Here is a 20000-nt window from a genome sequence, read left to right as displayed (position 1 = left end):
CTAACCTCTTGTTCTCTTTCTCTCTCCCTTTCTCTCCCTCCCTCCCTTTGTTGCCCTTTATCTCCCTGTTCTCCCTTTGTTAGTGGTATGTTCTCCCTTTTTCTTTGTTTTCTTTTATTATTGTTCTTTTTGTTTTGTTCCCTTCTCCCTTTTCTATCCTCTCCCTCCTTTTCCTCCCTTTCTTTCTCTCTCTCTCTCTCTCTCTCTCTCTCTCTCTCTGCATCACGTATACAAACTCCTTTTTTGCTTCAAACCGTCGACGTCCCCCTTTTTTTTTTTTTAAGACGTGGTTTCTCAGTTAACACTCTCTTTTGGGGTCATATGTTTAATGCAAGTCGACGTTTTGGCGATGAATGTTGTGATATATCTCTTGTAACTCTCGCTGCGTTTTCTTTTGCTTATCTTTCTGGGTGACTAAACTATCTTGTCGCTTGCTTGCTTGCTTGGTCTTGTTTGTTTGTTTGAATTGGCTTTTGTTTTCTTTCTTTTTTCGCTTTCTTTCCTTTCCTCTTTTCCTTCTTCCTCCTTTTCTATCTTTACCCCATCCCTTCTTTGTTTGTCTTTTTTGGATCTCTCGCTCTTTCTTGTTATTGCTTCTTTTTCGCTTATTTTTTCTTTTACTTGCTCTTTTTTCCTGTAATTGTCTCTCATTCTCTCGTTGCCTTCAAAACGTTTGGGTCCTGGAGGGTGAGGGAGTGTCTGGGCCTCGCGGTGTTTGCCTCGGTGCTCGCTCTCGAGTGTTCTCGCCTGCTGCTGCTTTACTTGGCTCCTGTTTGGCTGCTCTCTGACGCTCATCTGTGTCTCAGTTTTATTTTTGTTTTTATTTGACTTGTTATTCTTCCTTCATTAGTTTGTCTGATTGGTTTTATGGACGAGTCGACGTCTCGTTTCGTAACTAATCGGCGCGCAACGGCTATACGGGCCCAGGGCGCTCCTCCTAACGGGGGTTGGGGGGGAGCGACCCCCTTAGGGTCACTAAGACCGGTCAGTATACATGAACCTCGCCCCCCCCCCCCCTCCCCGTTTTTCCATATTTTGTTGGGTTAGGCTGCTCCGCCGCCCGCGGCCGCGCGATTTCCCCACATAAAACATTTCACGGCTGTTCCCACACATGTTTTGGTCTGAACATTCTGTACTGTGGTGTTCCGGGAGGTTTGGAGGCTAGGAGAGACATTCAGGACAACAGGAGGGCAGCAGTTGGTGAGGCAGGACGCCAGGCGTCGGGGCAGCCATAGTGTTTAGTCTCTCTCTCTCTCTCTCTCTCTCTCTCTCTGGCTTATGCTGTCTTCGGTGGCGTCACTATCAGTCTTTATGCTTACCCGTATGCTGACCCCGGCTGACCTAAAGAGTGCCTCGTATATGTGTATGTATGTGTGTATGTTTTTATGTATGTGCGCATGTATGTTTGTTTTCCCTTCTTTATCATTACTATTGACATTACTATTCTCTCTCTCTCTCTCTCTCTCTCTCTCTCTCTCTCTCTCTCTCTCTCTCTAATTATACCGTCTGGGTTTCGCCAATTAAAGAGACCAGTACAAAACACGTATGCGTCGTGTTGATAAGACTTGTTTTTCCGCGACACTGAGGGGAAGGGGGAGGGGAGGGGAGGGTGTTTGGGGAGGAAAGGGGAAGAATGTGCTGATGGAAGGGGAGAGTGAAGTGATTGGGGAGGGGAAGGAGAGGGGGAAGGGGAAGAGATGTGGGAGAGGTGCTTGGGGTGGTGGCAGTGAGGGGAAGAGGGAAGGGGAGGGGAGGAATGGGGGAGAAGAAGGGGAAGAGGGGAGGGAAGAGATAAGGAGAGGTGAGGTTGGAGGAGGAAAGTAGAAAAAGTAGGAAGAGGAGGAAGAAGTAAAAAGTAAGAAGAGGAGGAGGAGGAGGAAGAGTTTAAAGAGTAAGGGAGGAAGAGAAAGAGAAAATAGGAGGAGGAGAAGGGAGGAGAGGGTAGGAAGAAGAGAAGAAGGAGTAGGAGGAGGAAGAGTAAAAAGAGTAAGGGAGGAAGAGGAGAAAGAGAAAGTAGGAGGAGTAGGGAGGAGAGAGTAGGAAGAAGAGGAGGAGGAGGAGGAAGGAAAGAAGACGAAGGCAGAAAAAAAAGAAGACGGAAGAGACAGAAGAAGAAAGAGGAGACAGTACAAGGAAGAAGAGGAAGAGGAGGAAAGAGAAGAAGAGAACGATAAAGAGGAGGAGGAGGAGGCATTATACTATTAGCAAAGTGACACAGATTAGAGAGGAGAGGAGGAGGAGGAGGAGGAGGAGGGGGGCGTTAATGAGGGGGGAGATCAGATTATTAGCAAAGTGAGTGCTTGGGGAGCGTGGGGAGGAGGAGGGGAAGGAGATGGAAGGGAAAGGCAAGTATTCATTTTCCTTCTACTTTTCTTCTTCTTCTACTTCCTCATATCCATCTCTTTTTCCTCCTCCTCCTCCTCTTTTTCTTCTTTCTACTCATTCTTCCTCTTCGTATGGTCAAAACATCTGTGTAAATCTGTGTAAATCTTCCTCTTCATCCTTTTCCTCTCCACATACTCATATCCTCACCATTCTTCCTTTATCCTCCCTTTATCCACCCTCACCATCTCCCTTTAACCACCCTCACAATCTCCCTTTATTCTCCCTCAGGCGTCCTTCATTCCCGCCCCTCATGACGCCGACCCTCTCGCCGACGACGCCGCACTGCAAGCCGGGCCGGGCAGCTCCACCCTCACCAGCGGAAGGGACGCTAGCTCTCCCCTGCGGTCCCTTTCACAGCTGCAGTGGGCGGTCGGCTGCGGAGGGGACGTGACCGCATCTGCCCAGCCCGCCCTTGACCGCGTAGAGGCAGCGGCGAGGAACGGAGACCTGGAGAAGCTGCTGGGTCTTCCTGTCCTGGGCTGGCATGTGACACGGGTGAGTGTTATTAAGGGGAGCGTTCGGGATGTCGATTGCTTAAGGGGGTCTTCTTGTTTTGGGTATAGTGAGAGGGGTTTGGGTATAGTGAGAGGGAGTTTTGAGTCTTGTTTTGGGTATAGTGAGAGGGAGTTTGAGTCTGGATGGCGTTTTGTTTTGGGTATAGTGAGAGGGGAGTTTTGAGTCTGGATGGCGTTTTGTTTTGGGTATAGTGAGAGGGGAGTTTTGAGTCTGGATGGCGTTTTGTTTTGGGTATAGTGAGAGGGGAGTTTTGAGTCTGGATGGAGTGTTGTTTTGGGTATAGTGAGAGGGGAGTTTTGAGTCTGGATGGAGTGTTGTTTTGGGTATAGTGAGAGGGGAGTTTTGAGTCTGGATGGAGTTTTGTTTTGGGTATAGTGAGAGGGGAGTTTTGAGTCTGGATGGAGTGTTGTTTTGGGTATAGTGAGAGGGGAGTTTTGAGTCTGGATGGAGTGTTGTTTTGGGTATAGTGAGAGGGGAGTTTTGAGTCTGGATGGAGTGTTGTTTTGGGTATAGTGAGAGGGGAGTTTTGAGTCTGGATGGAGTGTTGTTTTGGGTATAGTGAGAGGGGAGTTTTGAGTCTGGATGGCGTTTTGTTTTGGGTATAGTGAGAGGGGAGTTTTGAGTCTGGATGGAGTGTTGTTTTGGGTATAGTGAGAGGGGAGTTTTGAGGCTGGATGGTAGTGTAGGGGTGTGTGGGCGCGTCTTGAGAGAGAGAGAGAGAGAGAGAGAGAGAGAGAGAGAGAGAGAGAGAGAGAGAGAGAGATGCTGCAACTTTACACTTGTTTGTAATTAAAGATGTATTTAACGATGGTTCAGGTTGTGTGTGTGTGTGTGTGTGTGTTTTACTGACCATTTCATACCTTTTCAAATATCAGGAGAGGTGATTTATATATGCAGGAAATGTAGTAGTAGTAGTAGTAGTAGTAGTAGTAGTAGTAGTAGTAGTAGTAGTAGTAGTAGTAGTAGTAGTAACCCCCCTTTCTCTAAGTCGTATATTTTGTACACTAACAGTAACCTAACCTCACCTCACCTCACCTCACCTCACCTCACTTTCACGTCAGCCCAATCTCGAACCGCGTTACTTACTTACTTTACTTACTTAATTACTTATACTTACTTAACTTTGCTTATGTACTTAACTTACTTACTTACTTCACTTATTTACTTGCTTACTTAACTTACTTAACTTACTAAACTTATTCAACTTATTTAACTTACTTAACTTACTCTACTTTACTTACTGGCTTACTTACTTACTTAACTTTCTCAGGTCAACCCAACTTCAAACCGCGTTACTTACTCACTCACTTTACTTACTTACTTTACATCCTCATTTATTGAACTTGCTTTTCTTACTTTTGTTACTTACTTACTTACTAACTGGCTTTACTTACTCACTTTACTTACTTAACTTACTTACTTACTTACTTACTTTACTTACTTACCTTACTTTACTTACTTAATTTACTTACTCACTTTATTAACTTTGTCAGGTCAACGCAACTTCAAACCGCGTTACTTACTTTACTTACTTACTTACTGAACTTACTTTTCTTACTTACTTACTTACTTACTTACTTTATATACTTACTTTACTTACTTTACTCACTTTACTTACTTTACTTACTTTACTTACTTACTTACTTACTACTTAACTTACTTACTTTACTTACTTACTACTTAACTTACTTATATACTTACTCTCACAGGTCAACCCCACATCAAACCGCGTGCGGCGCCAGGCGGACTACTCAGGCGACTACGGCGAGGAGGGCGATGGTGACGGCGGCGGCGACGACGCTTTCTACGATAGCGATTACTCCTACAACTACGACTACGACGACTACATCTACGGCGGGCCCCTGGGGGAGAGCGATGACGTGGAGAGCATCGACTACGGGGCGGAGCCGGTGCCGGAGACGCGCGTGATCCCGAGCCTCGCCACGCCGTCCTTCCCCGAGCCTTCCTCCGTCCCCTCCTCCGCCTCGGTCCCGTTGGCGTCGAGAGTTCATCCGGATTCGGCGCTTCACTTCTCCCCCGTTTTGGTGTCGACGCCTGTTTATGTGAGTGCGTGGGGCTGTGCTGTCGGCTGTCCATTCATTTGTTTATTGTTCTTAATGCAAAGTGAATAACCAGCATCGACTATTTCAATACGTTTTCCATTATATAAGTTTCATTTCAATACATTTTCCATTTTATAAGTTTCTTGGTTAGCGAATGTCCGAAGCTCCGTGACGTCACACCGAACCAGGAAGCAACCCGATCATAGGAGTCTTGATACGCACTACAAAATTATACTTTTCAGTACATTTTTCATTTATATATTTAAGTTGGTTAGCGCAATGTCCGTCCAGCCGTGACGTCACACCCAGGGGGACCTCTACCTCAATTCGATATACGCACTACGCCTTATAGGCTCAGTGCAAAGTGAATAACCAGCAATCCAGTTTTTCAATACATTTTCCATTATATAAGTTTCATGGTTAGCGAATGTCCGAAGCTCCGTGACGTCACACCGAACCAGGAAGCAACCCGATCATAGGAGTCTTGATACGCACTACATAATTATCCGCTGTCCTGTCTGCTGTCCATTCATTTCTTTATTATTCTCAGTGCAAAGTGAATAACCAGCATCGACTTTTTCAATACATTTTCCATTATATAAGTTTCATGGTTAGCGAATGTCCGAAGCTCCGTGACGTCACACCGAACCAGGAAGCAACCCGATCATAGGAGTCTTGATACGCACTACAAAATTATGCGGTCCCGTCTGCTGTCCATTCATTTCTTTATTATTCTCAGTGCAAAGTGAATAACCAGCATTTTTTTTAAAGGAGACAGTTCAAGGGCATGAAAAAAATGAAAATAATGAAAAAAAAAAAGAAAAAGCCCGCTACTTACTGCTCCCGAAGAGTTCATAGGAGTGGCCAAAAGGAGAGGTCAATTTCGGGAGGAGATGCATGCAGTTTTTCAATACATTTTCTATATTATACAAGGTCCTGCCTGGTATCCATTAATTTATTCTCAATGCAAAGTGAATAACCAACACCCAGTTTTTCAATACATTTTCCATTATACAAGGTCCTGTCTGGTATCCATTCATTTACTTGTTATTAGTGTATAGTGAATAACCAACATCCAGTCTTTCAATACATTTTCCATCATACAAGGTCCTGTCTGCTATTCATTCACTTATTTATTATTATCAATGTAAAGTGAATGAAGGGTTGGGTATGTTAGGGAATGGGGAGGGAATGGGTAAGAGTGTATGGGGGTAGGGTAGGGAGGGAATGGGGTAAGGATGTGTGTGTGTATATACCTTACCTTAACTTACTTTACCTTACCTCATCTCCCTTACCTTTCCCTCCCTTCCTTACCCACCCTTATCTTACCTCTCCCTTTCCTCCCTCTTCTCTTCCTTTCCCTTCTTTTTCTCTCTTCTTTTCCATTCCCTTTCTTTCTCTTTTCCCTTCCCTTTCTTTTTCATCCTTTACTGTTTTCTTCCTTTCCCTTCCCTTCCCTTTCCTTTCCTTCCCTTTCCTTTCCTTCCCTTTCTCTTCCTTTCCTTCCCTTTCTCTTCCTTTCCTTCCCTTTCTCTTCCTTTCTTTTCCTTTCCTTTTCTTTCCTCCTCATCCTTTCCTGTTTTCTCCCTTCCCTTCCCCTCCTCTTCCCTCCTCTTCCCTTACCCACTTACTCAACATTTACCCGTCCTTACCCACACAGGTGCCCGAGAAGCCTTCCCGTATCCTTGAGGCAAGCCCGACTGTTACCTATGAGACAGCTTACCCTACAGACCTGCCTTACCCTAGCCTTGAAGGATCAATGACTAACCAGCCTACCTCTGTGGTGAGTAAGAGAAGGGAAGGGAAGAGAAGGGAAGGAGAAGAAGGAAATGCAAGGGAAGGTAAAGGAAGGGAAGGGAGGGGAAGGAGAAGGAGAAGAAGGGAATGAAAGGGAAGGGAAGGGAAGGGAATGGGAGAGGAAGGAGAAGGAATGGAAGGGAAGGGAAGGGAAGGGAAGGGGAGGGAAAGGATGGAGAGGAAGGAGAAAGGAGAGAAGGGAATGCAAGGGAAGGGAATGGGAGGGGAAGGAGAAGGAAAAGAAGGGAATGGAAGGGAAGGCAAGGTAAAGTAAGGGGAGGGAAAGGATGGAGAGGAAGGAGAGGGGAATGCAAGGGAAGGGAAGGGAAGGGAAGAGAAGGGAAAGGATAACAAAACATTAGGGAAGAAGGGAAGGGAGGGGATGGGAAGGGAAAGGAAAGGGGAGTGTAGAGGGAAGGGAAAGGAAAGGAAAGGGGAGTGTAGAGGGAAGGGAGAGGGAGGGGCTGGGAAGGAGAGGGAAGAAAATGGAAAAGAAGGGAAGAGAAGAGAAGAGGGAGAGGAAGGGAAGGGAAGGGAAGGAGAGGGATGAGAAAGGAAAGAAAAACAGAAGAGAGAAGAGAATGGTAAAGGAAGGGAAGAGAAAGAATCCAAAACCCTATACAAAGAATCCAAAACCCTATACAAAGAATCCAAACCCTTCTACACAGCATCTAATCCCCTTCTTCTTCCACCTCCACAGATCAGCTCCACCACTCCGCTCACCATCACACCCGTCACCACCCAGCCCGTCGCCCCCACCACAGTCCGCACCCACACCGAGACTGAGAGTGCTGTCAAGAACTATCCTCCGCGCATCAAGAATAGGATACAGAAGGTGGCCTGGGTAAGTATAGGGCTTGGAATTCATAGACGCCTCGAACTTATCAGTAACAGAAGTCTAAGTGGGTATAATAAGTGGCTGGGATAGTATAGGGCTCGGAATTCATAGATGTTTCGAACTCCATCGGTAGCATAAGGAAATGGGTGTCCTGGGTTAGTACTGGGCTCGGAATTCATAGACGTTTCAAACTCCATCGGTAGCATAAGGAAATGGGTGTCCTGGGTTAGTACTGGGCTCGGAATTCATAGACGTTTCAAACTCCATCGGTAGCATAAGGAAATGGGTGTCCTGGGTTAGTACTGGGCTTGGAATTCATAGACATTTCGAACTCCATCGGTAGCATAAGGAAATGGGTGTCCTGGGTTAGTACTGGGCTTGGAATTCATAGACGTTTCGAACTCCATCGGCAACAGAAATATAAGTGGGTATAAAAAGTGCCTGGGATAGCATAGGGTTAAGAATTCATAGACGCCTCGAATTCATTGATAACGGAAGTCTAAGTGGGTATAAAAAGTGCCTGGGATAGTATAGGGTTAGGAATTCATAGACACCTCAAACTTATCGGTCACGGAAACTAACCTAACCTAACCTAATTGTAACCTAACCTAACCTAATTGTAACCTAACCTAACCTAACCTAATTGTAACCTAACCTAACCTAACCAAACCTACCCTGACCTAATTGTAACCTAACTCAACCTAAACTAACCTAACCTAACCTAAACTAACCTAACTAACCTAACCAAATCTACCCTGACCTAATTGTAACCTAAATCAACCTAAACTAACCTAACCTAACCTAAACTAACCTAACCTAATTGTAACCTAACCTAACCTAACCAAACCTACCTTGACCTAATTGTAACCTAACTTAACCTAAACTAACCTAACCTAACCTCCCCCACAGGTCGCCGGACACGTCTACCGCTTGCCCATCCCCGCCGACACCTTTGAGGACTTCGAGGATGGGGACACACGCAACCTCAAGCTCATCTTCAAGACCTCGCAGAACCTCAACATTGGCCACAACTCCTGGATCCAGTTTGACCCCAGCAACCAGGAGATTTACGCCCTGTGAGTGTGTGTGTGTGTGAGGGAGGAAGAGGAGGGAGCATAGGGGCGAGAGAGGAAGGGGTGACAGGAACAGAGAGAGAGAGAGAGAGAGAGAGAGAGAGAGAGAGAGAGAGAGAGAGAGAGAGAGAGAGAGAGAATGGTGGGAATGAGGGAGAGATAAAGGAAAGGGAATGTTTAGTGAATGAGAAGAGAGAGAGAGAGAGAGAGAGAGAGAGAGAGAGAGAGAGAGAGAGAGAGAGAGAGAGAGAGTTTCTGTGGCCACCTGAGAAAGGAGGGTTGGAGGAGGGAGGGTAGAATGCAACCCTGATAATAAATACGAGGGACAAGGTGAAATGTTTTTATAAATAGTTCCGTGCTTCACTTATTTGGCGTTTTATGAAAAATCTGTTTACACCATCGTCTTGAGGAGGTTTTTCTCTACATTATTAGTCTATAAGATGGAATTGTGTACATATTTTAGTCTTTATTTCATAGCCGCTGCAAATGGTAGCCGTATTCAGGAGGCTTTTCTCTATATTGTTAGCCTATAAGATGGAATTGTTTATATATTTTAGTCTTTATTTCATAGCCGCTGCAAATGGTAGCCGTCTTCAGGAGGCTTTTCTCTATATCATTAGCCTATAAGATGGAATTGTTTATTTTAGTACTTATTTCATAGCCGCTGGAGATGGTAGCTATGTGTAAAATGTGTTATAAATATTCTGGAGTGATTCTTTAAAGTTCAACTCGTCACTGTTTATTTTGTTTATATTTGAGGTTTGGTTACGTGAGACAAGCTATTTTTCCTATTTTCCCTGCACTATTTTGTTTATATTTTATTGAGGTTTGGTTAAGTAAGACAAGCTATTTTTCCTATTTTCCCTACACTATTTTGTTTATATTTTATTGAGGTTTGGTTAAGTAAGACAAGCTATTTTTCCTATTTTCCCTACACTATTTTGTTTATATTTTATTGAGGTTTGGTTAAGTGAGACAAGCTATTTTCCCTATTTTCCCTACACTATTTTGTTTATATTTTATTGAGGTTTGGTTAAGTGAGACAAGCTATTTTTCCTATTTTCCCTGCACTATTTTGTTTATATTTTATTGAGGTTTGGTTAAGTGAGACAAGCTATTTTTCCTATTTTCCCTACACTATTTTGTTTATATTTTATTGAGGTTTGGTTAAGTAAGACAAGTTATTTTTCCTATTTTCCCTACACTATTTTGTTTATATTTTATTGAGGTTTGGTTAAGTGAGACAAGTTATTTTTCCTATTTTCCCTGCACTATTTTGTTTATATTTTATTGAGGTTTGGTTAAGTGAGACAAGTTATTTTTCCTATTTTCCCTGCACTATTTTGTTTATATTTTATTGAGGTTTGGTTAAGTGAGACAAGCTATTTTCCCTATTTTCCCTGCACTATTTTGTTTATATTTTATTGAGGTTTGGTTAAGTGAGACAAGCTATTTTTCCTATTTTCCCTGCACTATTTTGTTTATATTTTATTGAGGTTTGGTTAAGTGAGACAAGCTATTTTTCCTATTTTCCCTGCACTATTTTGTTTATATTTTATTGAGGTTTGGTTAAGTGAGACAAGCTATTTTTCCTATTTTCCCTGCACTATTTTGTTTATATTTTATTGAGGTTTGGTTAAGTAAGACAAGCTATTTTTCCTATTTTCCCTGCACTATTTTGTTTATATTTTATTGAGGTTTGGTTAAGTAAGACAAGTTATTTTTCCTATTTTCCCTACACTATTTTGTTTATATTTTATTGAGGTTTGGTTAAGTGAGACAAGCTATTTTTCCTATTTTCCCTGCACTATTTTGAGTTTATATTTTATTGGGGTTTGGTTAAGTGAGACAAGTTATTTTTCCTATTTTCCCTACACTATTTTGAGTTTATATTTCATTGAGGTTTGGTTACGTGAGATGAGTTATTTTTCCTATTTTCCCTACACTATTTTGTTTATATTTTATTGAGGTTTAGTTAAGTAAGACAAGCTATTTTTCCTATTTTCCCTATTTTCACCATCTATTGCTCTCCCTATTTCTCCTTCATCACTCAATCTCCCTCCTTTTCCCTTAGTTTCATCATCAATTCTCCCTTTTATCATGCTCAATTCTCTCCCTTTCTCCATTATCAGTTATTCTCCCTCCCTGTCTCCCTTTCTCCCTTATCAGTTACTCAATCTCCCTTCCTCACCCTTAGTTTCATCAGTTCTCCCTTTTATCATGCTCATTTATCTCCCTTTCTCCATTATCAGTTATTCTCCCTCCCTCTTTCCCTTTCTCCCTTATCAGTTACTCAATCTCCCTTCCTCACCCTTAGTTTCATCATCATTTCTCCCTTTTATCATCTTCATCTCTCTCCCCTTTCTCCATTATCAGTTATTCTCCCTTTCTCCATTACACCCTATACAAACATCAAACACCCTTCCTATCTCTCCCTTTCTCCCTTACACCCTATACAAACATCAAACACCCTTCCTATCTCTCCCTTACGCCCTACAACAACATCAGAGTCTCCCTCCCTGTCTCCCTTATGCCCTATACAAACATCAAACACCCTTCCTATCTCTCCCTTATGCCCTACAACAACATCAGAGTCTCCCTCCCTGTCTCCCTTATGCCCTATACAAACATCAAACACCCTTCCTATCTCTCCCTTACGCCCTATAACAACATCAAATTCTCTCTCCCTGTCTCCCTTACACCCTATACAAACATCAAACACCCTTCCTATCTCTCCCTTACGCCCTACAACAACATCAAAGTCTCCCTCCCTGTCTCCCTTATGCCCTATACAAACATCAAACACCCTTCCTATCTCTCCCTTACGCCCTATAACAACATCAAATTCTCCCTCCCTGTCTCTCCCTTACACCCTATACTAACATCAAACTCACCCTAGGCCGCTGGAGCAAGACATCGGCCGGTATAGCTACTTCCTGGAGGCCATGGACAGCGAGGGGAAGACCATCACGGACACAGTCATCATCCACGTCCAGCAGCCGAGGGAGGGACGGAACTTCAACCATCGCTTCACCGCTGTTTTCACGCCGGAGAAGAAGTATGACTATGAGTTCGTCTACTCGCTGGACTGGCAGGTGAGTGAAGGGGGGAGGGCGGATGGGGGAGGAAGGGGTGGGGAAGAAATGAAGGGGAGGGAAGGGAAAGGAATGGAAGGAAGGGTTTGTGTGTATCGTTAGGTTAGGGTAGGTGAAGGGAGGGAAAGGGAGTGTAAGGTTAGGGTAGGTGAGTGAAGGGAACAGGAGGAGGAGAAGGGAAGACAGGAGTGAAGAAATGGAGGGAAGGAAGGGAAAGAAGGAAAAGAGGGGAGGGTATGTGTGAATTAGGCTAGGTTAGGTGAATGAAAGGGGAAGGGAAGGGGGAGGAAGGGGTGGGGAGAAATGAAGGGGAGGAAGGGAAAGGAAAAGAAGGAAAGGTATGTGTGAATTAGGCTAGGTTAGGTGAGTAAAGGGGGAAGGGCGATGGGGGAGGAAGGGGTGGGGAAGGAATGGAAGGAAGGGTATGTGTGTATTGTTAGGTTAGGGTAGGTGAAGGAAGGGAAAGGAAGAGTTAGGTTAAGGGAAAGGAAGAGTTAGGTTAAGGGAAAGGAATGGAAGGAAGGGTATGTGTGTATCGTTAGGTTAGGGTAGGTGAAGGAAGGGAAAGGAAGAGTTAGGTTAAGGGAAAGGAATGGAAGGAAGGGTATGTGTGTATTGTTAGGTTAGGGTAGGTGAAGGAAGGGAAAGGGAGGTTAGGTTAGGTTAGGTTAGGGTAGGTGAAGGAAGGGAACGGGAGGAGAGGAAGGGGTGGGGGGGTAGGAAGGAAGATTAGGTTAGGTAAATGAAGGGAACGGGAGGGAAAGGAAAGTGAAGACAGGGGTGAAGAAATGAAGGGAAGGAAGGGAAAGAAGGAAAGGGAAAGACAAGAGAATTGAACAAAGGAAGAGTATATGTGACGTTATACATCTTAAACCATCACTACACCCAAAAACAACAACAAAAACACCCATCACCTCCCCTCCATCACTAATGCCCCCCTCTTCCCCCCCCAATAGATCCGTGTGGTGGAGAAGCTTGCGCACCTCTACGGCGACGCCACCACTGGGAATATCAATGTGCGCTCCATCTCCGAGAACCCCAACAAGCTCACCTGGACCAACACTTCCCTGGCCAACTCGCGCTCCACCTTCTGCCCTGCCGACGAGCTGGAGGCTGTGGCTGAGGTGAGGAGGGAGGGAGGGGAAGGGGCAGAGAGTGGATATCTGGGTGTGTTTGAAGATGCCCTAAACTTAACTTAACCTAACCTAACAAAACCCTTCACAGTTGACTCGCAAAAACTCATCTATGCTTCCTTACTAATGAGACTTTATATTCAACAAAGTGAGGTCATTCTTTGTTGATTTATACTGTAAGTTCCTGGCTGTCATGTGTTTGAAGATACCCTAAACCTAACCTAACCTAACCTAACAAAACCCTGAACAGTTACCATATGTCTTGACTCAGAAAAACTCATCTATGCTTCCTTACTAATGAGACTTTCCATATAACAAAGTGAGGTCATTCTTTGTTGATTTATGCCATAAGGTGTTGGCTATCATGTGTTTGAAGATACCCTAAACTTAACCTAACAAAACCCCAAACAAACACTATAGGTCTTGACTCAGAAAATTCATACATGCTTCCTTACTAATGAGACTTTCTATACAACAAAGTGAGGTCATTCTTTGTTGATTTATGCCATAAGGTGCTGGCTATCATGTGTTTGAAGATACCCTAAACTTAACCTAACAAAACTCCAAACAAACACTATTGGTCTTGACTCAGAAAATTCATACATGCTTCCTTACTAATGAGACTTTCTATACAACAAAGTGAGGTCATTCTTTGTTGATTTATGCCATAAGGTGCTGGCTATCATGTGTTTGAAGATACCCTAAACTTAACCTAACCTAACCTAACAAAACCCCATACAAACACTATAGGTCTTGATTCAGAAAATTCATACATGCTTCCTTACTAATGAGACTTTCTATATAACAAAGTGAGGTCATTCTTTGTTGATTTATGCCATAAGGTGCTGGCTATCATGTGTTTGAAGATACCCTAAACTTAACCTAACCTAACCTAACAAAACCCCAAACAAACACTATTGGTCTTGACTCAGAAAATTCATACATGCTTCCTTACTAATGAGACTTTCTATACAACAAAGTGAGGTCATTCTTTGTTGATTTATGCCATAAGGTGCTGGCTATCATGTGTTTGAAGATACCCTAAACTTAACCTAACATAACCAAAACAAACACTATAGGTCTTGACTCAGAAAATTCATACATGCTTCCTTACTAATGAGACTTTCTATACAACAAAGTGAGGTCATTCTTTGTTGATTTATGCCATAAGGTGCTGGCTATCATGTGTTTGAAGATACCCTAAACTTAACCTAACCTACCCTAACATAACCAAAACAAACACTATTGGTCTTGACTCAGAAAATTCATACATGCTTCCTTACTAATGAGACTTTCTATACAACAAAGTGAGGTCATTCTTTGTTGATTTATGCCATAAGGTGCTGGCTATCATGTGTTTGAAGATACCCTAAACTTAACCTAACCTAACCTAACAAAACCCCAAACAAACACTATAGGTCTTGACTCAGAAAATTCATACATGCTTCCTTACTAATGAGACTTTCTATACAACAAAGTGAGGTCATTCTTTGTTGATTTATGCCATAAGGTGCTGGCTATCATGTGTTTGAAGATACCCTAAACTTAACCTAACCTAACCTAACAAAACCCCAAACAAACACTATAGGTCTTGACTCAGAAAATTCATACATGCTTCCTTACTAATGAGACTTTCTATACAACAAAGTGAGGTCATTCTTTGTTGATTTATGCCATAAGGTGCTGGCTATCATGTGTTTGAAGATACCCTAAACTTAACCTAACCTAACCTAACAAAACCCCAAACAAACACTATAGGTCTTGACTCAGAAAATTCATACATGCTTCATTACTAATGAGACTTTCTATACAACAAAGTGAGGTCATTCTTTGTTGATTTATGCCATAAGGTGCTGGCTATCATGTGTTTGAAGATACCCTAAACTTAACCTAACCTAACCTAACAAAACCCCAAACAAACACTATAGGTCTTGACTCAGAAAATTCATACATGCTTCCTTACTAATGAGACTTTCTATACAACAAAGTGAGGTCATTCTCTGTTGATTTATGCCATAAGGTGCTGGCTATCATGTGTTTGAAGATACCCTAAACTTAACCTAACAAAACCCCAAACAAACACTATAGGTCTTGACTCAGAAAATTCATACATGCTTCCTTACTAATGAGACTTTCTATACAACAAAGTGAGGTAATTCTTTGTTGATTTATGCCATAAGGTACTGGCTATCATGTGTTTGAAGATACCCTAACCTAACCTAACCTAACCTAACCTAACAAAACTCCAAACAGTTACTATAGGTCTTGACTCAGAAAATTCATACATGCTTCCTTACTAATGAGACTTTCTATACAACAAAGTGAGGTCATTCTTTGTTGATTTAAACCATACGTTCCCACCTACCATGTGCCTGAAGACACCCTAACCTAACCTAACCTAACCTAACCTAACCTAACCTAACCCCGTTCCCGCAGGTGGTGGTGAGCGGAGATGATCACGGCATGACGAGGGAGGTTAAGGAGGCGTTCAAACCCGAGTTCCACCTCAAACGCGTCCACCTCCACTACCTCGGCCCTTGTGAAGAGCTACGTCCCTCCAAACCAGCCGTCCCCAGGCCCCCCATAGCTCCCCCTGGTGAGTAAGGGCCGTATTTTAAGACTCAATCGCTTCTCACATCAACTATTTCTAAAGGTCAACGAGGGGATCAATCTGCTTTTCATGAGTGTTTTTTAAGGTTCATGGCACAGAGGAAGGGTCAAACTACCTTCAGGGTCACAGAACTACCCCTGGAAAGGCCTACAGCTCCTATGAAAGCCATGTCAATTATGTGAACTTGGGCGACGAAATGTTTTAAAATATAACCCTAAGCCCCCTCCTTGGTTGCCCCCCCCCCTCCCCCCCTCCTGTTGCTCTTCCCACTCTCCTCCATCTGCCCACCATTTGTTTTTATTGTTATTTGTTTGTTTATTTGTTTTCCTGTATCTTGGTTTAATTGGTGTGTTTTTCTACTTCTTCATTCTTTTATTCTTCCTTTTTTTTGTGTGTGTGTGTGGTATGTGTTTTTTTGTGTGTTTTTCTGTTTCCCTTTTCCCCTTCTTCCCCGTTCTCTTTGATCTCCTGTTTTATCCTCTCCTGTCCTATCTCCCATCTCCTATTTCCTATTTTGTCTCTCCCTTCTTTTTCTGTTGTGTGGTAATTATATTTTTCGTTTAGTCCAATTCCTGCTTCTCTTCTCTCTCTCCTCCTCCTTCCCTATTCTCTCCTATCTCCTATTTTATCCTATTTCCTATTTCCTATTTTGTCTCTTTCCCTTCTTTTCCTGTTGTGTGGTAATTATATTTTTCATTTAGTCCAATTCCTTCTTCTCCTCTCTCTCCTCCTTCCCTATTCTCTTCTATCTCCTATTTTATCCCATCTCCTATTTCCTATTCCATCTTTCTTTCCCTTCTTTTTCTGTTGTGTGGTAATTATATTTTTCGTTTAGTCCAATTCCTTCTCTCTCTCCTCCTTCTTCCCTATTCTCTCCTATCTCCTATTTCCTATTCTATATCTCCTCCCTATTTTATTTTGTGGTAATCAGAGTTTTCGTTTTGACTCTTTCCTTCTTCTTCTCTCCTCCTTCTCTGTTTTCTCTTATCTCCCATTTCCTATTCCATCTTTTCCTCCCTATTCTATTTTCTGGTAACCGTAGTTTTCATTTGGTTCCATTCCTGTTTCTTCTCTCCTTCCGTTCCTTCCGCTTTCTATCTGTCCTATCTCCTCTATTCTAACTCCCCCTCATCATCCACACCCACAGAGGAGAACGTGGATGCAGGCGGCGACGGGGACACCTTCAACCGCGAACCCATCATCCGCAACCCCATCGACCTGCTCAACGCTACGCAGGGCTCGCTCTTCAGGTTCCAGGTGCCACAGGTGAGCTAACGAGATTACAATACCTTTAACCCCTTGACTGTGGATTTCCTACCAGAAGACCTCACCAAGCTACAGGAGTGGAATAGAAAGTGGATGGTACAATGCAGTGAAGGAAAATGTTATGTCCTGCAACTTGGGAGGGGATATCCAGCACACCAATACCACACGGGAAACACTCCATTGAAGGCAAAATCCGTGCCAGTCGCAGCGTCCGGGTTAACTTCACTTCACCTCGTATAAAGACTATAGATAATAATGAAAGATAATTAGATTGATAGATATGAGAGATAAGATAGATAAAATAGATAGCAATGAGAGTTAACGAGATTGAAGAGATAGCAAAGAGAATGGACAAGATTGATTAATTAACAAAAAGACTATAGATAATAATGAAAGATAATTAGATTGATAGATATGAGAGATAAGATAGATGAAATAGATAGCAATGAGAGTTAACGAGATTGAAGAGATAGCAAAGAGAATGGACAAGATTGAGTAATGAACAAAAAGAATTAACAAGGTCTGAAATAACAAGACGACAGAACAATAACAAATAAAAACAAAACAAAACAATAAGTAACGTAAACCACATAACAATACCGAACCACTAACCCTCCCCCTCCCCCCCCTCACCCCAGGACACATGCTACGACCTGGAAGACGGCAATTCACACCGGCTCAGAATGCGGCTGCTCACCTCAATGCTGGCTGACGTGCCCCTGGATTCCTGGCTCCAGTTCGATGTCGCCAACCACGAGTTCTACGGCATCCCCTTGGCTGACGATGTTGGCAAGACTGAGTACAACCTGGTGGGTATTGGGGTAGGGGGAAGGAAGGGAGGGGAAGGGAGGGAGAGGAGGGGTTAAAACTGGGGTAAGGGAGAATAAGGAGGATAGAGGGGAAGGAAAGGAAGGGGAAGGAAGGGAGATGAGGGGTTAAATCATTGGGGTAAGGGAGGAGGGAAAGGAAGGGGGAAAAGGATAGAGGGGAAGGAAAGGAAGGGGAAGGAAGGGAGATGAGGGGTTAAATCATTGGGGTAAGGGAGAAGGGAGAGGAAGGAAGGGAGATGAGGGGTTAAATCATTGGGGTAAGGGAGGAGGGAGAGGAAGGGGAAATAGGGTAGAGGGGAAGGAAAGGAAGGGGAAAGGAAGAAAGGGGGATTGTAGGAGGAGAAGGAAGGGGAAATGGGAAGGTAGGGAGGGAGAGGATGGAAGGGGTGGGATTAAGGGAGGGAGGGGAAGGGAAAGGAAGAAAGGGGGAGGGTAGGAGGATGAAGAAGGGGAAATGGAGAGGGAAAGGAGAGGAGGAGAGAAAGGGAGGGAGGTCGAGGAGGGAAAAAAGAAAGGGAGAGAGGGGAAAAGGGGAAGGAGGAGTAGGAGGAATGATGGGGAAGAAGTGGGAGGAGGGAGGAAGAGGAGAGGGAAAAGGATAGAGGGAGAGGTTGGGGAAGTAGTTGGAGGAAGGGAGAGGGAGGTGTGTGTGTGTGTGTGTGTTTCATTTGGAATCGGCAGAAGAATTTTTTTTTTTTTTTTTTTTTTTTTTTTTTGTGTGTGTGTGTGTGTGTGTGTGTTTGTTTGTTACTGTGTGCGTATGGAAAATTTGGTTTGAGGTGGGTTGCGTGTGTGTGCGTTTGGTATAAAGGTGTGTGTGTGTGTGTGTGTGTGTGTGTGTGTGTGTGTGTGTGTGTTTGGTATAAAGGTGTGTGTGTGTGTGTGTGTGTGTGTTTGGTAAGGTATTCATAACTCATTTTCTTGGTATGATGATGACATGTTTCGCTTCCTTACACACTCCATCACCACCACCACCACTCATCACCACCACTCATCACCACCCACTCACCCCACAGGAATGCGTCGACAGCGGAGGCAAGAAGATCATCGACGCGCTCTTCGTAAGTGTCACACGGAGACCATCGCGAGGCCTCCCAGCAGCCCAGTTCGACATCACCATACAGAAGAGCTTCCGAGAGTTCAACCGTGACGCCCAGCTCAAGGCCAAGCTCGTAGAACGCATCGCCCAGGCCTTCGGAGACCCTGACCCGACCCACATAGCCATCGACGCGATCACGGATGGCTCGGTCGTTGTTTCCTGGCACAACACGTCACTGCCAAGCGATCCATGCCCCGAGGAGGAGTTACGGAAGTTACGAGAGGTGATGTTGGACTCGGACGGACAGCTTTTGAGGTCGTTCGTGGAGTCGTTCGCCCCGGAATACACGGTTACATCAGGGCGACTAACCCCCGCTGGTGTCTGCCTCGGAGGGGACACGCCAACGCATATCGAGGAGGAGGAACACAAGCCTGGGGTGTCGGACAACATCGAAGGCGAGGATAACGAGTACCTCATCAACTTCATCATCCCCGCCGTCATCATCGCCGCCATGCTGTTCCTGGCCGCCATAATCGCGTGCTGCCTCTACCACCGCCGCCGCTACGGGAAGATGACCATGGCGGATGATAGGACGTTCGTGTCAAAGGGAATCCCGATCATATTCGCTGAGGAGTTGGATGACCGTCCGGACCCCGCCAAGAGCCCAGTCATCATGAAGGAGGAGAAGCCGCCACTTCCCCCGCCGGAGTACCAGAGAGGGTCCCCAGCTGCCCCCGCCACCCCGCCGAACACCGACCGCCGCCGCCCGAATTCCGGTCACGAGGGCGGGGATGACACACCCTCCTACCAGCCACCCCCGCCATTCACCGCCACAAATGGTGCCTCCCGCCACCCTCGCCCTAACATGCCTCCCACCTACAGGAAGCCACCCACTTACGTCCCGCCCTAAGCCACCGCAAGCCGCCACCCTCAGCCGCCAGCCGCCATCCTTCCCGGCCGCCCGTAATGGTTTCTCTCGTGCCATTATTTGAAGGGTGTGAGGGTAAGGGGATGTGGGTGTAAGGGTGGAGAAATGGAGGTAAGGGGGAAGGGAGGTGACGTGTGTGTGTGTGTGTGTGTATGTGTGTGTGTGTTGTCCCGGGCCAGTCAGTCAAGATTTATTTTTTATTTTTTTATAGAAAGTGATGTAAAAACTGCAGTACCATCCCTCTGTGTGCGTGCGTGTGTGTGTCTGTGTGCGTATGTGTGTGCGTTTATACCAGCCTCATCATACTGTCATCATTATCATTGTTTTTCTGAGAGGAACTTGGAAAAAAAAAACTACATTATAATTCATCTTTTTACATATACTTTTGCAATTTTAAAAGTATTGAAAAAAAGCACAAGATTATTA

General features: G+C 44.3%; 1 protein-coding gene across 1 annotated transcript in view; it reads left to right on the top strand.

Annotated features, from left to right (window-relative positions):
* LOC126986187 (dystroglycan 1-like) overlaps positions 1–20000 on the top strand; it is a 68955-nt gene that overhangs the window by 48673 nt on the left and 282 nt on the right. The window contains exons 5-15 of the mRNA XM_050842135.1: positions 2614–2880; positions 4611–4964; positions 6625–6747; positions 7462–7605; positions 8509–8675; positions 11572–11767; positions 12724–12891; positions 15337–15496; positions 16659–16777; positions 17416–17586; positions 18624–20000. The exon at positions 18624–20000 is cut by the window's right edge and continues 282 nt beyond it. Coding sequence (XP_050698092.1) covers positions 2614–2880; positions 4611–4964; positions 6625–6747; positions 7462–7605; positions 8509–8675; positions 11572–11767; positions 12724–12891; positions 15337–15496; positions 16659–16777; positions 17416–17586; positions 18624–19556 — 2802 coding nt within the window. The 3' untranslated portion in view covers positions 19557–20000. The remainder of the gene's footprint in view (positions 1–2613; positions 2881–4610; positions 4965–6624; positions 6748–7461; positions 7606–8508; positions 8676–11571; positions 11768–12723; positions 12892–15336; positions 15497–16658; positions 16778–17415; positions 17587–18623) is intronic.

The sequence above is a fragment of the Eriocheir sinensis genome, chromosome 61 (assembly GCF_024679095.1).
Source record: "Eriocheir sinensis breed Jianghai 21 chromosome 61, ASM2467909v1, whole genome shotgun sequence".
Taxonomy (NCBI): domain Eukaryota; kingdom Metazoa; phylum Arthropoda; class Malacostraca; order Decapoda; family Varunidae; genus Eriocheir; species Eriocheir sinensis.
Note: the sequence above shows the minus strand (reverse complement) of the source record. Positions and strands in the feature narration are given on the sequence as shown.